Source organism: Phacochoerus africanus, chromosome 1 (assembly GCF_016906955.1).
Source record: "Phacochoerus africanus isolate WHEZ1 chromosome 1, ROS_Pafr_v1, whole genome shotgun sequence".
Classification (NCBI taxonomy): Eukaryota; Metazoa; Chordata; class Mammalia; order Artiodactyla; family Suidae; genus Phacochoerus; species Phacochoerus africanus.
This window is the reverse complement of record NC_062544.1, coordinates 159,642,788-159,664,057: the sequence shown is the minus strand read 5'-3', so window position 1 is coordinate 159,664,057 and position 21,270 is coordinate 159,642,788. Positions and strand designations below refer to the sequence as shown.

Here is a 21,270-nt window from a genome sequence, read left to right as displayed (position 1 = left end):
ATATGGGACAGAGCTAGTTAAAGACACCTCCCTAATTCCTTTTTCCTAGTCCTTGGTTCTTCTGAGAAACAGTTGTGAGTTTTGGGGCTAGGACCAGGAAACCCTGGTTGGGCAGAAACTCAAAATATTTTTTAATGAAGAATCATATTTTCTTGTAAAACTTTGGGACTCAGAATATCTTTTACAAGACCAATACATTGTAATTTATTGAATGCTTGCTTTTTGTTTCCTGTATCATTGCCTGTTGTTGTCGCAACAGTCCAGTGATTATGCTTGCACTCCTTTTACAGAGAGACCCAAAGCCCTTCAGAAGTTACAGGGCCAGCATGCATAGCCAGGCCTGTGGGATTTGCAAAGTTCATATTAACAGGGCCTGTTATTAGAAAAGTGTTCAATACGTTTGAAGAAAAATATAGGTCCTGTCTTAGAGGCCTGGGGAGCCCCTCTGCCCAGGGGCCCCAGAGTGCAGTGGGGTTCAGCCCACTCATGAAGTGTGCCCAAGTCTGCCTCCAGAATAAGCAAGGCAGTCTGATTCCTCCCCTGGCTGGTTCTGTGCCATTATATCCTCCTTGTGTATGGTTTCTGGGATTCCTGGAATTAAGAAACCTACCAATTTTGCCTATCTTTTCTGCCTACTCATTCCCTGGGCCCAGGGCACTGAAGGTAGGAGTGGTCACTTGTTATCAAACAGGATTGTTATGGGAAGAAATAAACTCTGAACAGAACATTGAAAGGTATTGAACTAAATGTAAAATGTACTCATCTGGGCTGACCCTGCTTTTGACTTTATTTCCACTCTCAAATTTTTTCCTTATTTCCCAGGAAGTACCTAGATGCTGCTCTAACCTCTTAAGCTGCCTCTCATCAACCTGCCTATAGACATCAGTGATTTATTTTAAGAAGGCAGCTAAAACTGCTTTCGTTCACTATAGTTTATGGTTTCATTGGACTGTTGGAAAAGGCAATTGTTGATGAGTTGACTGATTTTCTGAACTTCTTATACATGAGTGGGCATCAAAATAAAAGGGAAAAGTTACATAATCTGATACCTACAGGTTTAAAACTTTCCAATGTGTCCTTCTAGCATGACCATTGGCTGTGTGTTAAAGGAAAAGGCACCAGTGCTTTTCAAACGAGCCGAGGGCCCAGGATTCTGGCTCAGAGGATTGTGTGTCTGCACCAGTGCCAGAAACCACAGTCTCCTGCTGCCAGCTCGGCTACTGCTGCCTGGGCCTCTTTCCGTCAATACAGGGAGGCTCTGGCCCTAGCTACACAAACAGAAAGTGGAGAAGCAGTGAACCAAGGTGATTCTGTAGAACGTCAAATCATAAAAGTTTGACCGTTTCAGGAGAAAACAGGTTTTGGTCTGAGTCCTCTGGAGAGTGGAGTTTGTAGATATATCCTGAATTAGAGCAGATCCTAAGGACCGTTCCAAGGCACATATTCCAATTGGTTAAGACTTAAAATTTTGTGTCTAGTTTATTTGGAGAAAATTTTAAAAGATGGAAAATACATAGAAAAATACCCATATTCTCACTACCCATAATTGACCATCAGTAGATACTGGCTCAATTAAAAAAAAAAAAAAATCCCAGTAGAAGAAAACATTGCAGATAAAGCCCTATTTGACTTTCATCCCCAACATTATTACTTTCTTTTCCTCCCCCAAAGGCCAACATTCTTATGAATTTGGTGTGTTTGCTTTCAAGTCCACCTTCTATAGCTATGTAGAAACTATATATAGGAGTAAATGTTCTTGGGCTTGATATAGTTCTGCTTTTTTTGTCTTTTTTAGGGCTGCACCCTTGGCATATGGAGGTTCCCTGGCTATGGGTTGAATCTGAGCTGCATCTCCTGGTCTATAGCATAGCCACAGCCACAGCCACACCAGATCCGAGACATGTCTGCAACCTACACCACAGCTCACGGCAATGCCAGATCCTTAACCCTCTGATCTAGGCCAGGGATTGAACCCGTGTTCTCGTGGATATTAGTCAGATTCGTTTCCACTGAGCCACAATGGGAACTCCTAGTTCTGGTTTTAAAACTTATTGGAATTCCTGTTGTGGTTCAGTGGGTTACAAAGCTGACGAGTTCCATGAGGAAGCGAGTTCCATCCCTGGCCTTGCTCAGTGGGTTAAAGGATCTGTTATTGCCATGAGCTCTGGTGTAGGTCACAGATATGGCTTGGATCTGGCATTGCTGTGGCTGTGGCGTAGGCTGGCAGCTGCAGCTGTGATTCGACCCCTAGCCTGGGAACTTCCATATGCTGCAGGTGTGGCCCTAAAAAGAAAAAAAAATTTACACAGTACCGTAAGTGGCAACTGGGAATTTGTGTGAGAGAAGAAAGGATTCAAGGACACTCATCCTTTGGAATTCATATCACCATCATCATTACATTTATTCAGTCTTTGTCATTTTTTATTTTTAAAAATTTTATGGCTGCATTCATGGCATACAGAAGTTCCCAGGCCAAGGAATGAATGTGACCTACACCATAGCTGCATCAGCGCCTGATCCTTTAACCCACTGTGATGAGTTGGGATTGAGCCCTTGCTTCTGAGGTGACCCAAGCCACTGCAGCCAGATTCTTAACCCACTGTACCACAGCAGGAACACCTATTCAATCTTTATTGACAATCTTATATGGCATGCACAGTGTGAGGGGAGATAACAATGCTGTTTTTTTTTTACATTCTAGCAGAAAAGGCAGTCACAAAAATGAGCATGGACTGAGGTAGGTTGCCTCCAAGATGGCTCCCTAAGAGCCCCACCTCCTAGTACTCAAATTCTTGCGTCATCCAAGTCCACCTTTTTGCAGGGTTGGTGTGTGTGCTCAGTAGCATACAGCAGAAATAATGCTTCGTTACATCCAAGATCAGGTATAAAAAAGACCTCAGCTTCCGTCTTAGGTGCACACACATTCTCTTTGTCACTCCCCCTGTGGGAAGCTGCTGTGTGTGTGTGTGGAGACTCAGGCAGCCTGTGGCGATGTCCGCTTGACAAGGAACAAATTGAGGGCTGGCCAACAACCTCATGAGTGAGTCTGGAAATGGATCCTTCAGTCCACTTGAACCTGGAGATGTCTATAGCCCTGGCAACAGGTTGACCGCACGAAAGATTCCGTCAGACCATCCAGCTAAGCCACTCCTGTATTCCTCACGCACAGACACTTCGAGATAATAAGTGTTTGCTTTAAGCTGCTGTGGGTAGAGGTAATTTGTTATGCATAAATAGGTAACTAATATACAGACAGATGAAATAATTGCAAATTGGAACATGTGCATAGTCTTATGGTAGAGAGATGCCCATCATGAGAAGTAGTATGGGCAGTGGTTAATGGAGCCTGCATGCTGGTTTTAGATCCTGGATCCTGGCTCTGCCACATACTAGTGGTGTGACCTTAGCAAGTCTTTTTTTTTTTTTTTTTTCTTAATTAAAAAAAATTTCTTTTTAGGGCTGCAACTGTGGTATATGGAAGTTCCCAGGCTAGGGATTGAATCAGAGCTGCAGCTGGCAGCTTATACCACAGCCACAGCAATGTCAGGTTCGAGCAGAGTCTGCAACCTACACCACAGCTCACAGCAACCCTGGATCTTTTAACCCACTGAGCGAGACCAGGGATGGAACCTGCATCCTTACCAATACTAGTTGGGTTTTAACTTGCTGAGCCACAACATTAACTCCAAAACGTCTATTTTCTAATTAGATCATTTGTCAAATAAAGATAATAACAGTACTTATGTTAAACTTGTGAAGAGTTGACAGGTTAGAAAATGAAAGTACTTAGCCCAGAGCCTGATAATTTTCTTTTTTAGTGGCCATGTGGAAGTTCAATTGCCAGGGACTGAATCTGAGCCACAGCCGTGGCAATACCAGATCCTTTAACCCACTGCACCTTGCTGGGGATTGAACCCACATCTCCACAGTGACCCAAGCTACCACTGTCAGATTCTTAAGCCACTGTGCCACATCAGGAACTCCCTGACACATGTTTAAGGGCTCAATGCATATAACGATTGTTATTCTGTGTGAATTATTATTATTATTATTTTTTGTCTTTTAGGGCTGCACCCATAGCATATGGAGTTTCCCAGGCTAGGGGTCAAGTCGGAGCTCTAGCCACCAGCCTACACCACAGCCACAGCAACACCAGATCTGAGCCACGTTTGCGACTTACACCATAGCTCACGGAAATGCCAGATCCTTAAGCCACTGAGTGAGGCCAGGGATCCAACCTGAGTCCTCATGAATGCTAGTCAAATTCGTTTCCTCTGAGCCATGATGGGAACTCCCTGTATGGATTCTTAAGCATTTATTATTAATATATTTGAGCTATTGGCTTATCTTTCATACTGAAAAATGGCTACTGAAGTGAATTCCCCTATATACATCTGACTCAAATGGAGCAATACAATTCAACACTGTATTGAGCAGCTATTATGTGCCACGGACTAAGCTAGGCGCTGGAAAAGTTTAGTGAGGTATGATCCATGTCCTCTGGAGTTCAGATTCTTGTGGGGGAGGCAAAGTAAAGGTATTAGTGTAATAAAGGATTCTGAGTCTAAAAGACTTGTGAGGAGTTCCTGTTATAGTTCGGCAGTAACAAACCCAACTAGCATCGTGAGGACTCGGGTGTGATCTCTGGCCCTATTCAATGGATTAAGGATCTGGTGTTGCTGCAAGCTACAGTGTAGGTCGTAGACGTGGCTCAGATTTGGTGTTGCTGTGTCTGTGGCGTGTAGGCTGGCAGCTGCAGCTCTGATCGACCCCTAGCCTGGGAACTTGCATATGCCTTGGGTGTAGGCCTAAAAAAAAAAAAGACAAATAAAATAAAGGATGTGTGAGTGGAAGAGTCTTCAAGAATTCATCACCAAATGCCATTGATATTTGGTATACTCCTTGTTGTGGGGAGACCTCACAGTTGTATATACCCAAGAGGAAATTTGAGAATCAATTTAGAAGTTTAGAAATTAGAAGATCTGTTTTAATTGCTAAGGTAGGCTATAATTTATACTGGAAAGTCAAAACACAGAGGAAAGCAGTAAGCCAACATGAAGACAGGCTTCGGATCTCAACTTAAATGTCACTTCCTCATAGAGACTCCTGCACATACCCTGTTCTCTTCTAAGCGCTTATTGTAATTATTATTTATTTGTATTTATTCCATATTTCTCTCCTCAACTACATTATAAGCTCCATAAGGGCAGGAACCACAGCTGATTTACTCAGACTCTAAACAGTGTCTAGCTCAGTCCCTGGTACATGACAGCTTAATAAATGTAAATGAATGACTAGTAAATGAGCATTAGAACCATTAGAATCTTGGTGGGTAGATGAGGCCCATAGAAAACTCTTGAGACCAGTGTAGCAGGATGATGAACTAAAGACTGAAATGTGCTTTTTTTTTTTTTTTTTGGTGTCCTTTCGTTTTCAAGCAAAGAGAGGTGCTAGGAAGAACTTAGGGTTCATAGTAAGGGACCCTTCAGAGGACAGCACTATGAAGTTTGCTCTCTTGCTACATACAAAACACAGGAGTGATGTCAAGGGGGCTCCATTGTTCAGAAATAGAGATAATCAGCCTTTTTGTACTTTCAGGATTGTGAAGGATACTGGATACTGGTGATTATCCATCCAGCATCCATTGTCCTCCTGCCCCTACAGGACTCCAATTTTATCCAAGTAGTCATGCTTCCACCTTGCAATCCATGTGACTCGAGTTGCACCCATCCCACCACTAATTCCAATTATGGTAACCCTTTCCATTCTGGAACCCAGGTTTAAGTCATCTGTACATCTTCCAGGCAGTTACTAACTGGAGGGAGAGTACGTGCCTGTGTGACCTAATTGGCTCAAAAGAAAAACCAGAAGTAAAGATTTTAGATGGAAAAGAAAGCATGTGGTCCTGATTGCTCCTGGTAGACATCTAGAAAATCACCCTCATTTGAATTTGAAACCTACTATGTCACAGCAGAACAGAGAGAAAACTGGGTCCTTGATAACTTGTTGAGCCACTGCATCAACAAAGTCCAAAGCCTATCTTGCCTCTGGACTTATTATTATGTGAGATAATTTCCTTATTGTTTACAAAAACTTTTTTTTTGGTCTTTTTAGGGCTGCACCCGAAGCAAATGGATGTTCCCAGGCTAGAGGTCCAATTGGAGCTGTAGCTGCCTGCCTACACCATATCTCACGGCAATGCCGGATCCTTAACCCACTGAGTGAGGCCAGGGATCGAACCTGCATCCTCATGGATGCCAGTCAGGTTCGTTTACCACTGAGCCATGACAGGAACTCCCCAAATCATTTTGAATCCAGTTTTCTATTCTATTTGCCCCCTAAATAATTTTTTTTCCCCTACACTCAAAGCATACGGAAGTTCCTGGGCCAGGGGTTGAGTCTGAGCTGCAGTAGTGACCTATGCCACAGTTGTGGCAATGCTGGATCCTTAACCCACTGCACTGGGCTGGGGATCCAACCCTTGCCTTGCAGTGACCTGAGCTGCTGCAGGGATAAGAGGGATTCTTAACCCACTGCACCACAGCAGGAACTCCAGCGAAAATAATCTTTTTTTTTTTTTTTTTTTTTTGCTTTTTAGGGCCGTAATCGCAGCATATGGAAGTTCCCCAGGCTAGGGGTCAAATTGGAGCTACAGATGCCAGCCTACGCCAGAGCCACTGCAACACCAGATCCTTAACACACTGAGTGAGGCCAGGGATCGAACCCGCATTCTCATGGTTCCTAGTGGGTTCGTTAACCATTAAACCATGAAGGGAACTCCCAAAATAATCTTAATTGACCAGTGATGTTTAACCTCCAGGCCGTAATTAGGGCAGCTACACTCAGAAGAGTGAGCAAATCACTCTATTTTCCTGGAAAAGGCGAGCAGTGAGTCTTTTTGTGTTCCAAGAATTAAAAGTGAAAATCTGATAAAACTATCATATGACCCAGAAGTCCCACTTTTAGACATATATCCTGACAAAGCTTTCCTTAAAAAAAGATACATGCACCTGTATGTGCATTGCAGCACTATTCACAATAGCCAAGACATGGAAACAACCTAAATGTCCATCGACAGATGAATGGATTAAGAAGATGTGGTATATATACACAATGGAATACTACTCAGCCATATAAAGGAACAAAATAATGCCATTTGCAGCAACCTGGATGGAACTGGAGACTCTCATACTAAGTGAAGTAAGTCAGAAAGAGAAAGACAAACACCATATGATATCACTTATATCTGGAATCTAATTTATGGCACAAAGGAACCTTCCCACAGCAAAGAAAATCATGGAGTTGGAGAACAGACTTGTGGTTGCCAAGAGGGAGGCGGAGGGGGAGAGAGTGGGATGGACTGGGAGTTTGGGTTAGTAGATGTAAACTATTGCATCTGGAGTGGATAAGCAATGAGATCCTGCTGTATAGCACAAGGAACTATATTTAGTCACTTGTGATGGAACATGATGTAGGATAAAGTGAGAAAAAGCATATGTGTGACTGGGTCACTTTACTATACAGTAGAAATGGACAGAATGCTATAAACCAACTATAATGGAAAAAATAAAAAGTATAACGATAAAAATAAATAAAATGAAAATCTGGAGTTCCTGTCGTGGCACAGTGGTTAAACGAATCCGACTAGGAACCATGAGGTTGCGGGTTCGGTCCCTGCCCTTGCTCAGTGGGGTAACGATCCAACATTGCCATGAGCTGTGGTGTAGGTTGCAGACGCGGATCGGATCCCGCGTTGCTGTGGCTCTGGCGTAGGCTGGCACCTACAGCTCCGATTCGACCCCTAGCCTGGGAACCTCCATATGCCGCGGGAGCGGCCCAAGAAATAGCAAAAAGACAAAAAAAAAAATCTAACAGCCATTGCTAGTGTGAATAACTAAGTATGGAAAAGGCAGGGAGTGGCAGTGGGGTAAGGACACGTTTGCATGGGGCAAACAAACACAGGCATCAAATGCACAGTGGCTCCAGCTGCCTAGAAGCTGAGTATGGACTTGAAGTTGAATTGTAAAAACTGCGGCCCCTAAGACCGCCTTGTAAGAGACACCTTAGCTAATGCCTTTTGTGTGAGATCCCTGTAGACCATTGTGCCACCTGCTATGCTGTAGACCTTCATCTTTTGACTATTTGGAAACTACGGGTTGTCAACAGCGACACCGTGTGGCTATAAGATGCAATGACAATGGCCGCCAGACCTTCGCCTTAGGTATGTGGTCGCTGGATTTTCCCCTGAGAATTTTTGGGTCACCTAACCAGCTATGAATTTTTGAAAATTTTGGGCAGGGGCCCTATTTGTAGATGATGAATTTATTAAAGTGATAAATAGAGGATTTATTTGATTTCTTTTTGTGGGAAAAAAGATCAGTGATCATATTTGTACACTGTGGAGACTTTTTTTTTAAACCCAGTTTTGTAAATAGTTTTTACTAGTTTACTATATAACGCATATATAGTTTTTACATATATGTAAAATAAATTATGCATGAAAGCTGTGTTTGAAGATACCCAAATTAAACCCTTTCCATTTTATATTCCATTTGAAAATTGATCTATGCTTCTGCATCACCTCCAAGATAAAGTCCCAGCTCTTCAGCACATTTGCTAAGACCTTCCTCTTATTCTCCAATATGCAACACACTTCTCAGCTTCCTTAAGAAGCCCATTATATTTGCCAATGTTTTGGGAGCTAGGCTTTTGGGAGGGCAGATACGAGCTGTACCAAGGAGCTCAGGTTTAATTACAGAAAAAAAAAAAGTGAGATTTACTGAGCACTTGTGAACTAGGCATTGTAATAAAGTGGTTTGGAGTTATTAATTTGCACATGAGGTTTCTCTAAATACCTTCTCCTATCTGTATTACTGGGGAAATCATTCCAAATCATTCTTATGCATATTTCTAGGTTTGTAGTTTTCTGCCTTGGAAATCACCTATTGAAGCTGGGGTTCCGCCCTGCAGATTCTGATTTAATTTGTTTTGGGCTTGAGCATCATTTTCGAAGCTCCTCAGGTGATTCTAAGGTACAGCTGGGGTTAAGACTTTAGCGACGGATGTAAATAATCTTTCTTTCCCTTCCGTGCCCTGCATACTTTTCCTGATCATGTCTATCACATTGCACCTTCTTTTCAGGGTGCATATCTAGCTCCCTAACTAGCCTCTGAATATCGCCAGTCAGCCACTTTTGCATTTCTGGAACGCGATTTATGGCCTGACACTTGGCGGAAATTTGGCAAATGCTGAATGGGAAGGTAAAATGTCCTCAAGACACACTTATTTCCGTGTGTGTGTGTGTGTGTGTGTGTGTGTGTACGCGCGCGCTCGCGCGCCGACCGCCTCAAATGTGGATTTCTGAAGTTTTCCTGGCAAATGAGGACCCAGGTAAGCGAACAGCAGTTGCGAGGAGAAGGGGTCCAGCAGCTGTGGAGCACAGATGGCAAAGCCTCAACAGCAAACTATCGCTCACTTTAATGGTAAGCCCCGCCCCCAGCAGCAGAGCCAACCAGAGGGCACGGAGCAATCCCAGCCTTCCCCGGCGGTCCGAGAAAGTCGCTAGGGCTTTCAGAGCCGGAGCTGAATCGGGCTCGTCGATGAGCTCGGGCTCGATTGGCTGGCCTCCCACGGTGGAGTAACGGTCGTAGAGGCGGGGCGGGAGGCGGCTGAGCCGGCCAGGCTGGGCGAGCTGCTGTAGAGAGGCGGCAGCTGAGGAAGGTGAGCGGCCTTCGGGGTTCACAGAGGCTTCGCCTGGAGCCCCTGCTTGAGCTTCCCCCGGAAATGGCCTCGTCTGCGCAATGCGAGTGGTCATACTGACCCTTACTGGGGTCCCCAGAGAGGAGCTGCCTGGGAAGGGTTGGCGCCAGTTAAAAATCCCTGGATAAGGAGTTTGGGGGCGGGTGGGGGGAACCTGATCGACCTGGTCCTAGTCGTGGCTCCTCGCCCCTTGTGATCTTTGGCTCCTCATTTAACATCTCAGCGCCTCAGTTTCTTCAGTTGTAGACGACAGCTGGTAAATCTTTCCTTACAAGGTGGTTGAGAAGGTTAATTGTAGTGAGTGTGAAGCTTGGACAGATACCTGGAGCAGCCTGGATTCCGGATAGTTGTTGGTAGTTACTCCGTCCCCATGCGCTGGCCAGGGGGGTCTCGCCCCACGTTTCAGAATCTAGGTGCCTGGGAAGGTTACTTGGCGAGTGGAGGCTCATAGCAGAAGGTGGGGGATACACAAAGGGGTAGGTGAGTAATCCCTTCTCTGGTTTAAGTAATCTTTGCAGAGTTGGAGAGTCTTTATGTGGAATCTAATATGATTTTATTAAGAAAATCAGTGAGATGGAAATGTTGAAATGTAGAAGGGTTTCTGTACCACTTTATTTTCTATACATAATAATGGTAAAGACTGTGCGGGCATTACCTCTTTTGGCCTCAATCTTCTTCTGCATGAGGTTTTGTTTTGTTTTTACTTTTGGTATTGTCAAGTAGACCCGGGCCTTCCCCACCTCACCTTGGGAAAAAGGTGGCTGGCTGGCTAGGGTTTTGCCCGCAGCTTCTGCTTAGTGGCCTATTCTAACCTTTTATGTAACCTCTCCTGGGGCAGGATGATTTAATCGAGGTAAGATCCGATCCTAATTCTGTTTCCTTAGATTCGCTTCTTAGGAACGTTAAACAGTGTATTGGTATATTTTTGGGATGGCGCTTTTGCATTTAACAGACAATAGAGACTTTGAAAGCATTGCACATTCCATTTATTGCAGTAAAGTGAAATATGTGCTTTTGAGAAAGCTAATTACAGGTTTTGAGGTGACTCACTTAAAAAAGAACAGCTACCGGCCATGCTTTATTCCCAGCTTGTCCCCCAAAAAGTAGTGAAAAGCAACTACATTTTAATGTATGGGGCATGAGCCAGGGGCTCCAAACCTATAGGGGTAAGTTACCAAAGGGCTCTTAGGAAACCTAGACAGTGCAAACAGAACTATGTTTGGCTTCTCTGTGCTTGGTTTTCTGTGGTGTGTATGAACCAACTCCTACCCCGCAACTCCTTTTCCCACAGTTTTACTTTAGGTATTTTATGACACTGCTTAAAGCAAGCCGCACCATCTGCTTTGGTCCTGGGAAGCACTGGGTCTCTTCTGGTGACTCACAGACCTGTGTCCTGGCATAGCCCGTAGTGGGGAAAATGCTGCTGCAAACTATCTGTAACATTAATTTCACAGCATAGACCTCTGAAAAGAAGGGCTTTGTCACAGGTGAAATTGTGATAGTTGTTCTCCTTGTCTTTGTGTTTCAGTGCCAGTTGTCTGAGAGTACCCTTGCCAATGAGAATATTGTTTGAATACCTTTGAAGTCAGAATCAGATTTGATGCTAGATGATAATAGAGTTGGGCTCCCAGGTATATGTTTCAACAAAACAAAGAAAGACAAGGGGAGAGAAGGCAAGGGTGAAGGCACGTGGTGGTGAGCACTGGAGTCCATTAGCAGTTGATTCAGTAGATGCAGCTCCCTGTAGTCAGTCATTAACACCAAGAATACCTGCTCTGGGGATAACACAAATCATTCTTAATAGGAGATGAATGTTTAAGATGTGGGCCTGTTTATCTTTTTGAAACCTAGATGAAGATGCAGTTTCAGACGTGAGGCTCACTGGGTGATCATTTCATTCTGATCAACTTGAATGACCAGGTGAAAAGTGTAAGAGGAACGTGCTATGACTGAGGTATGTCTGACGCAATAAATAACTCCCTCTGGATGTTGAGAGGCTGTGGAAAGGATCTACTAATTATGGAATACTATATATTTATTTCCTTTTGACCTCTTCATAATCCTATCAGATATTTTAAACCCAATCAAGGAAACTGAAGAGGTTAAGTAACTAAGATAGCACAAGTAGCTGGTCACCAACTCTGATCACCACCTGTCTTGCTGTGTGCCAGGCACTGTTCCTTTTGCTTTTATTGTTATTTAACAAAATGTTTTTATTAAAAAATGACTTTTTATTATGAAATCAAACAGAAAAGAACACATATACCAAATGTATAGCTTAATGAATTATTAAAATCTGATACCACCCAGGGTAGGGTGGAGAACTATGCTAGCTAGCCATGCCAAAAATTTGCTTATCCCAATCACAACTGCTTTTGTCCTCTCATTAGTAGCCATTTTTCTGACTTTTATACTAGTAGCTTCCTTGTGTTAGTTTTTTCATAAATCCATATTCTTTGACACTATAATGTAGTCTTGCTCACTAAAATTTTTAAAAAATCTCTTGTAGATTGTTTCCCTATTCCTTTCTTTTCCTTATAATTTATCTAATGAAGAACTTGGTCATTTGACCTAGATGTCCTATAGTCTGGATTTTGCAGATCGCATACTCATCTACAGTTTGTTATGTTCCTCTGCCCTGGGTAATTAATTCCTGTACAGTGGTATCTGGATCCAAGACTGGATCAAAATCACATTCAATCCCTTTGGTGATTCTCCCATCCAAGTACTAACCAGGCCCGACCCTAATGCTCACTTTACGACCCTAATGCTCACTTTATGTGATCAGAGGAGATCAGGCACTTGTTCAGGGTGATATGGCTGGAGAGGATAATTCTCTAGGTGATATTTGGCAAGACCATAGGAGGGGCGGAATGTCTCTTTGTTCCTCTTTATGTTTTCAGCACTTGTTGATACTTGATGCCTATTTATGTTTATTGTAGGTTGCATGGTATTCTAATTTGATAATGTCTTTTTTACTTATTAGTTGGAATATTAGTCCCTTATCTATCATTTGTATACACAGCAGTACAATTCCCTTAAGAAAGGCAGTTTCAATATTTGATTCTTTCCATCTATATACCAATTTTTGAGAAAGTGAATTGGTTCCTTCTGAAGACAACTATATTTTAAAATCTAATATGAGCAAGAGGTCATGAATTTAAACATTTGATGGGTTTCATTTCATTGCAGTTGCTATTATCATTATTTAATCCTGTCTTTTTGTTATGACCCAACTAGTCCTTCATAGTTTTCTTATTGTCTGATACTTTGAAAAAATTCTATTCCAAATCTGAAATTGTCATTTCTTCAAGAAACTCTGGTTTCTTTTAGAAGGAAATGGCACTTCAAGATCATCATCTATATACTAGGGATCCTGAGGCAGTCACTGTTGTAGGCTTTTCAGTAGACAGCTAGACATAAGTATCTTAGCCCTTTCTATAGGCACACACATTGTAGATAAAATATCTCATGAGTTCATACGAATACTCTCAGTTCGAATTGGGACTCTGAGCTTTTACTTACTTTCTCTATTATACCTGTAATCTCTTTTTTCCTTGTCAAAAATATTGGTTTTTATGAATTTAGGAGATGATAGAATTAGAATGTCCCATAATTACTCATTTCACTTGGTGGTTCCCCCCACCACCATTTTAACCCTTTTAAACTTACATTTCAGAGTTCCTTTTCTTGCTTAGCAGGTTTTGAACCTGACTAGTGGTATCCATGAGAATGCAGGTTTGCTTCCTGGCCTCACTCAGTGGGTTGAGCATCCAGCATTGCCGTGAGCTGCGGTGCAGGTTGAAGATGAGGTTCGGATCCTGGGCTGCTGCGGCTGTGGTGTAGGCCAGCAGCTGTAGCTCCAATTGGACCCCTAGCCTGGGAACTTCCATATGCCGCAGGTGTGGCCCTAAAAACAAACAAACAAAAAAAACCATAACACTTTTACAATTTGGTGTCAGTAAGTACATTCATAGTGTTGTATAACCATCACCACTATATCCAGATTGTTTTATCTCATATTACACACATCACAGTATTAGACATAAATTACTGATGTCACCGCCAATATGATTACCGAAAACATTGAACTTTTTTTTGTTCTTCCCATTCTTTCCTCCTTTAAAGAAAATCATTTTATTAGATCTATATTGTCAGAGCATATAGTCATTATATACACTGCTTTTCCTCTTAGCCTTCATTTATCCATCCTTAGTTCAACAGGTGTATGTAATGTTTACCGCCAGTGTTTATGTTGATGTCTTTCTAGGCATTTTATTTACCTGATGCGTCTGTTAGATTCCTCTGAAAAAAATATTCCCTGAATTCTTGCATGTTAATAAAAGTTTGTGCCCTTTATACATGAAAGTCACATTTGCTTATATAAAATCTTTGCTCACACTTCTTTTCCTTGAGTTCTTAAGTGTTTTATTTTTCTTTGGTATCAAAAGCCAGATGATAATCTAATTTTTTCTCTTTATAAGTCATTTTTTCCCTTTTTTTTATAGATGACCAATTTTTTCTTTTGGGCTTGCTATTGTGGCACAGTGAAAAGGAACCTAACTAGTATCCATGAGGACGTGGGTTCGACCCCTGGAATCGCTCAGTTGTTTAAGGATCTGGCATTGCCCTAAGCTGTGGTGTAGGTCGAAGAAGTGGCTTGGATCCCATGTTGCTGTGGCTGTGGTGTAGGCCAGCAGCTACAGCTCTAATTCAACCCCTAGCTTGGGAACTTCCATATGCCATTGGTGTGGCCCTAAAAAAAATTTTTTTTTCTTTTATTAAAGTTCAGTAATTTTATTAGAACGTGTCTTGGTTGTTCTGGATCAGTATTCTCCAGTACTTGATATGTTCTTTCAGTTTCAGATCTTTTTTGTTTTTTTAATTTCAGTAAAACTTTATTTATTTATTTATTTATTTGTAAATGTTTTCCTTTTTTGGCTACCCCGTGACATATGGAGTTCCTGAGCCAGGAATCAAGATCCCAGCCACAGTTTTGACTTAAGCTACCTGTGGCAACGCTCGATCCTTAACCCACTGTGCATGGCTGGGGATTGAACCTGCTGTCCCAGCGCTCCCAAGATGCCACAAATTCCATTGCCACAGTGGGAACTCCAAAGAAAGCTTTATTTTTTAAACAACTTTTTTGAGATTATATGTGATATACAATAAATTGTACATATTAAAATGAACTATTTGATAATTTTGGTGTACATATATACTTGTGAAACTGTTACCACATTCAAGATTGTGAACATATTCAGCACTACCCCAATTTCCTTGTTCTGCTTGGTAATCCATCATTCCAGCCTCCCATTCCCCAACCACTGATCTTTCTGTCACTGTAGATTTGTTTTTTGTTTTCTATAGTTTTATATAAACGGAGTCATATAGTATGTACTCTTTGGCTTCGTTTACTTGAGTATTTCGAGGTTCATCCATGTTGTTACATGTGTATTCCTTTTTACTGCTGAGAAGTATTCTATTGTATGTGTATACCACACTTTGTGTAGCCATTCACCCATTGATGGACATTTGAGTTGTTTCCAGTTTCTGGCTATTACAAATAAAGCATTCAGGAACTTTATGTACAAGTTTTTGTGTGGACATATGCTTTTGTTACTCTTGAGAACCTAGGGATGGAATGACTAGATCTTATGGTAGGTGTATTTTAAACTTTTTAAGAAATTGCCGTAGTGTTTTCCACAGTGGCTGTCCTGTACTACATTCCCATCAGCAGTGTATCAGAGTTCCAGTTCCTTTACATCCTAGACCCTTGGTCCAAGACATTCAAATAAGCATCTTTTCATGTGCTTATTTGCCATCTGTATATCTTCTTTGGTGAAATGTCTATTCAAATTTTGTGCCCATTTTTAAGTTGGGTTCTTTGATTTCTTATTGTGTTTTGAGAGTTCTTTTTTTTTTTTTTTTTTGTCTTTTTGCCATTTCTTTGGGCTGCTCCCGCGGCATATGGAGGTTCCCAGGCTAGGGGTCGAATCGGAGTTGTAGCCACTGGCCTACGCCAGAGCCACAGCAACGCGGGATCCGATCCGCGTCTGCAACCTACACCACAGCTCACGGCAACGCTGGATCGTTACCCCACTGAGCAAGGGCAGGGACCGAACCCGCAACCTCATGGTTCCTAGTCGGATTCGTTTAACCACTGCGCGCCACGACGGGAACTCCGAGTTCTTTATTTTGGATATGGGTTCTTTTGAATTGCAGTATTTTCTCTGTAATTTTTCTTTTCCTGCTCATAATAGTATCTTTTAAAGAACAGTTCTTATTTTTATGAAGCCCAACTTAATTTTTGAAAATTGTTTTCCTTTAACTTCTGTTTCCCTTAAGACATTACCTGTGTGTTTATTCACTTTTGTGTTCCTTCTTGCTTACTCTTCATTTCTAAAATTATTTGTTCTTTCCTAGATTCTGTCAACCTCATTTCAAAGCTTTGCTTTGCTTGCTTGCTTTCTTTTTCTTTCTCTCTTTTCTTTATTTCTTTCTTTGTCTTTTAGGGCTGCACCTGTGGCATATGGAGGTTTCCAGGCTAGAAGTCCAATTGGAGCTGCAGCTGCCAGCCTACGCCATTGCAACTCGGGATTCGAGCCTCATCTATGACCTACACCACAGTTCATGGCAACGCTGGATCCTTAACCCACTAAGCAAGGCCAGGGATCGAACCCATGTCTTCATGGATGCTAGTTGGGTTTGCTAACCACTGAGCCATGATGGGAACTCCTCATTTCCAAGCTTTTCTAATTTTGACTTATATTATTCTTTCATGTCTTTATAGACTTTTCCTAATTTTATAGCTTGCTTTAAAATAACAGGCTATAGTTTGATCTCTTTGCAGGCTTATGAATCATGTTCTTCTTGTCTGTAGGGATGTTACTCTCCTTTTTTGTATTAACTTTTGATGGGATTAGACCTCAATGTTTTTCTTATTTCTGTGTAAAATTAATTTTCCTGAAATCGATAGGGCAATTATATCTTTTAAAGATGTAATTCACATAAAGCAGAATTCACCCATTTAAATTCAGTGGTTTTTGGTATAGTCACACATTACCACAATCAATTTTAGAGTATTTTCTTAACTGTTAAAAGAAACCCTGTACCCATTAGCCATCATTCCCCATTTCCCTCTATTTCACTTCCCACCTCTCCCAGGAAAGTACTAATCTTCCGTTTATAGATTTGAGGATGTGGCTATTTCTGTAGTTGATCTACTCACACATCTTGTAAAGGACTGATGTGAAATATACTATACTATGAACAAGAGAATACTGGTCTCATTGAATAAATGATTTAAATTCTGCCTCTGGGAGTTCCCATTGTGGCACAGTGGAAATGAATCTGACTAGGAACCAAGAGGTTGTGGATTCAATCCCTGGCCTCCCTCAGTGGGTTAAGGATCTGGCATTGCTATGAGCTGTTGTGTAGGTCACAGACATGGCTCAGATCTGGCATTGCTGCAGCTGTGGCATAGGCCAGCAGCTGTAGCTCCAATCAGACCCCTAGCCTGGGAATCTCCATATGCCACAAATGCAGCCCTTAAAAAAAAAAAATTCTACTTCCGGTATACCCTGAACTTTTATTTTCAATAGCCATCTTCTACCAGAACCTCAGTGGAGGAAACTCCTGTCATCGTAGGTTTCCCAGGCGTAGGCATTGGCTTCAACCACTTTAAATTTCATATAAAAGCTGAAGTAACTTGTAGGTTAAGAAAAGTTAAGCCATGTCTTTCTTTTTTCCATTTCTTTTCCCTCTGTTCTTCATGTCCAGATGGAACCAGGAGTGTTGAAATGTTGCAGGACGAAAATAAATGATACTGCAGTTCTTTTGTAGATCAGTGGGTTAAGGATCCAGTGTTGTCACTGTAGTGTCTCAGTTCACTGCTGTGACATGGGTTTGATCTCTGGCCTGAGAGCTTATTCATGCCATGGGGGTGGCAAAAAAAAATACTGTCATGGTATTTCTATTCTAAGCAGAAGCAGAAAGTGCTAAAGAATCTCATGGAAGAAACTCTTTTCAGTGATTTCACCAGAATTTTTACAGGTTCATGAGTTGGAATAGTTAAACTTTGGGTGAATGCTGCTGGGTTTTTATTCATTTATTCACTAACCCTTCAATACTTTGATGTTAAACCATCAGCATTCCCCCCCCCCAATTTAAAAAATTGTGGTAAAATATACAAACTTTTAATGTCTTAACCATTTTTAAGTGTTTATATAATTCAGTGGTGTTAAATACAATCATAATATGCTACCATCCCCGCCATTTATCTATAGAACTCTTCATCGTGCAAAGCTGAAACTCTATACTCATTAAACAGTAACTCACCATTCCCCCAAGGCAACCACGATGCTACTTTTTGTACAAGTGGAATCGTACAACATTTCTCTTTTGGGGACTGGCTAATGTCCTTAGTGTTGTATCTTTAATATAAACATTTCCTTTCTGTTTAAGACTGAATAATATTCCATTGTATAGCTATACCATATTTTGCTTATCCATTCATCTGTTGATTTCTTTCATTAGCATCTTACATTTTTCAGAGTACAGGTCTTTTGTCTCTAGGTAGGTTTATTCCTAAGTATTTTATTTTTTTTGATGCAATAGTAAATGGGGTTGTTTTGTTAATTTCTCTTTCTGATCTTTTGTTGTCCGTATACAGAAATGCAGTCGATTTCTGTGTATTAATTTTGTATCCTACAACTTTGCCAAATTGATGAGCTCTAACAATTTTCTGGTAGCATCTAGGATTTTCTAGGTATAGTATCCTGTCATCTGCAAATAGTGATAGTTTTACTTCTTCCTTTCCAATTTGGAGTCCTTTTATTTCTTTTACTTCTCTGATTGCTGTGGCTAGGACTTCCAAAACTATGTTGAATAATAGCGGTGAGAGTGGACATCCTTGTCTTGTTCCTGATCTCAGGGGGAATTCTTTCAGCTTTTCACCATTGAGAATGATGTTAGCTGTGGGTTTGTCATATATGGCCTTTATTATGTTGAGGTAGCTTCCTCCTATGCCCACTTTCTGGAGGGTTTTTTTTGGGCTATTTCTTGGGCCGCTCCTGCGGCATATGGAGGTTCCCAGGCTAGGGGTCGAATCGGAGCTGTAGCCACCGGCCTACGCCAGAGCACAGCAACGCGGGATCCGAGCCGCGTCTGCAACCTACACCACAGCTCACGGCAACGCCGGATCGTTAACCCACTGAGCAAGGGCAGGGACCGAACCCGCAACCTCATGGTTCCTAGTCGGATTCGTTAACCACTGCGCCAGGGCGGGAACTCCCCTCTGGAGGGTTTTTAATCAGAAATGAGTGTTGGATTTTGTCAAAGGCTTTTTCTGCATCTATTGAGAGGATCATACTGTTTTTACTCTTGAGTTTGTTAATGTGGTGTATCATACTGATTGATTTGCAGATATAGAACAATCCTTGTATCCCTGGGATAAATCCCACTTGATCATGATGTACAATCCTTTTAATGTATTGTTGGATGTAGTTTGCTAGTATTTTGTTGAGGATTTCTGCATCTATGTTCATCAGTGAAATTGGCCTGTAATTTCCTTTTTTTTTTTTGTGGTATCTTTGTCTGGTTTTGCTATCAGGGTGATGGTGGCCTCGTGGAATGAGTTTGGGAATGTTCCTTCCTCTGCAGTTTTTTGAAGTAGTTTCATAAGGATAGGTGTTACCTCTTCTCTAAATGTTTGATAGAATTCACTTGTGGAGCCATCTGGTCCTGGACTTTTATTTTTTGGAAGTTTTTTTTTTTTTTGTCTTTTTTGCCATTTCTTGGACCGCTCCTGTGGCATATGGAGGTTCCCAGGCTAGGGGTCTAATTGGAGCTGTAGCTGTCAGCCTATGCCAGAGCCACAGCAACGAGGGATCCAAGCCGCGTCTGCAACCTACACCACAGCTCATGGCAATGCCGGATCGTTAACCCACTGAGCAAGGGCAGGGATCGAACCCGCAACCTCATGGTTCCTAGTCGGATTCGTTAACCAGTGCGCCACGACGGGAACTCCATATTTTTTGGAAGTTTTTTAATCACAGTTTCAATTTTAGTACTTGTGATGGGTCCAGTCATCTTTTCTATTTCATCTTGGTTTAGTCTTGCAAGATTATACTTTTTTAAGAATTTGTCCATTGCTTCTAGGTTTTCTATTTTATTGGCTTAGAGTTGGCATGTAATAGTCTCTTATAATCCTTTGTATCTGTGACATCCATTATAACTTCTCCTTTTTCATTTCTAATTTTATTGATTTGAGTCCTCTTTTTTTCTTGTTAAGTCTGGCTAAGGGTTTATCAATTTTGTTGATCTTTTCACAGAACCAGCTTTTCGTTTCATTGATCTTCTCTATGGTTTTCTTCATTTCTATTTCATTGATTTCTGCTCTGATCTTTAGGATTTCTTTCCTTCTGTTAACTTTAGGTCATATCTGTTCTTCTCTCTCTACTGCTTAGATGTAAAAGGTTGTTTATTTGAGTTTTTTCTTCTTTCCTGAAGTGGGCTTGTATTGCTATAAACTTTCCTCTTAGAACTGCTTTTGCTGCATCCCATAGGTTTTGGAGTGTCATATCTTTGTTGTCATTTGCTGCCAGGTATTTTTTAATTTCCTCTTTGATTTCTTCAGTGATCCATTGGTTGTTTAGTAGCATGTTGTTTAGTCTCCATGTGTTTGTAATTCTTGCAGTTGTTTTCTTGTTGATTTCCAGTCCTATAGTGTTGTGGTCAGAAAAGATGCTTGATATGATTTCAGTTTTCTTAAAGTTACTGAGGCTTGATTTGTGGCCCAGAATGTGATCAATTCTAGAGAATGTTCTTTGTGCACTTGAGAAGAATGTGTATTCTGCTGCTTTTGAATGGAATGTCCTATAAATATCTATTAAATCCCTCTGGTCTAATGCATCATTTACGGCCTGTGTTTCCTTGTTGATTTTCTGTCTGGATGATCTGTCAATTCCTGTAAGAGGGGTGCTAAAGTCCCCCGCTATTATTGTGTTATTGTCAATTTCTCCTTTTAAGGTTGTTAGCAGTTGTCTTATACATTGAGGTGATCCTATGTTGGGTGCATGTATATTTATAATTGTTATATCTTCTTCTTGGATTGATCCTTTGATCATTATGTAATGTCCTTCTTTGTCTCTTATACTATTCTTTATTTTAAAGGTCTATTTTGTCTGATATGAGTATCGATACTCCAGCTTTCTTTAGATCCCCGTTTGCATGAAATATTTTCTTCCATCCTCTCACTTTTAATTTGTATGTGTCCTTAGAAGTGAAGTGGGCCTCTTGAAGACAGCATATATATGGGTCTTGGTTTTTTTTAATCCATTCAGCCAGTCTGTGTCTTTTGGTTGAGACATTTAGTCCATTAACATTTAAGGTAATTATTGATATGTATTTTCTTGTTGCCATTTTATTAACTTTTGGATTTGCTTTTGTTGCTCTTTTTTCTTCCCTTGTTCTCTCCTCTTGTGGTTTGATGACTATCTTTAGCATTGT

General features: G+C 41.3%; 1 protein-coding gene across 2 annotated transcripts in view; it reads left to right on the top strand.

The window, feature by feature from the left end:
* The first annotated feature begins 9,569 nt into the window (after nt 1-9,569).
* The window catches only part of CEP70 (centrosomal protein 70), an 84,026-nt gene continuing 72,325 nt past the window's right edge, over nt 9,570-21,270 (top strand). For both annotated transcript variants that reach the window (XM_047783274.1, XM_047783266.1), the window contains exons 1-2: nt 9,570-9,720; nt 11,611-11,713. In XM_047783274.1, coding sequence (XP_047639230.1) covers nt 11,705-11,713 — 9 coding nt within the window. In that variant the 5' untranslated portion in view covers nt 9,570-9,720; nt 11,611-11,704. The remainder of the gene's footprint in view (nt 9,721-11,610; nt 11,714-21,270) is intronic.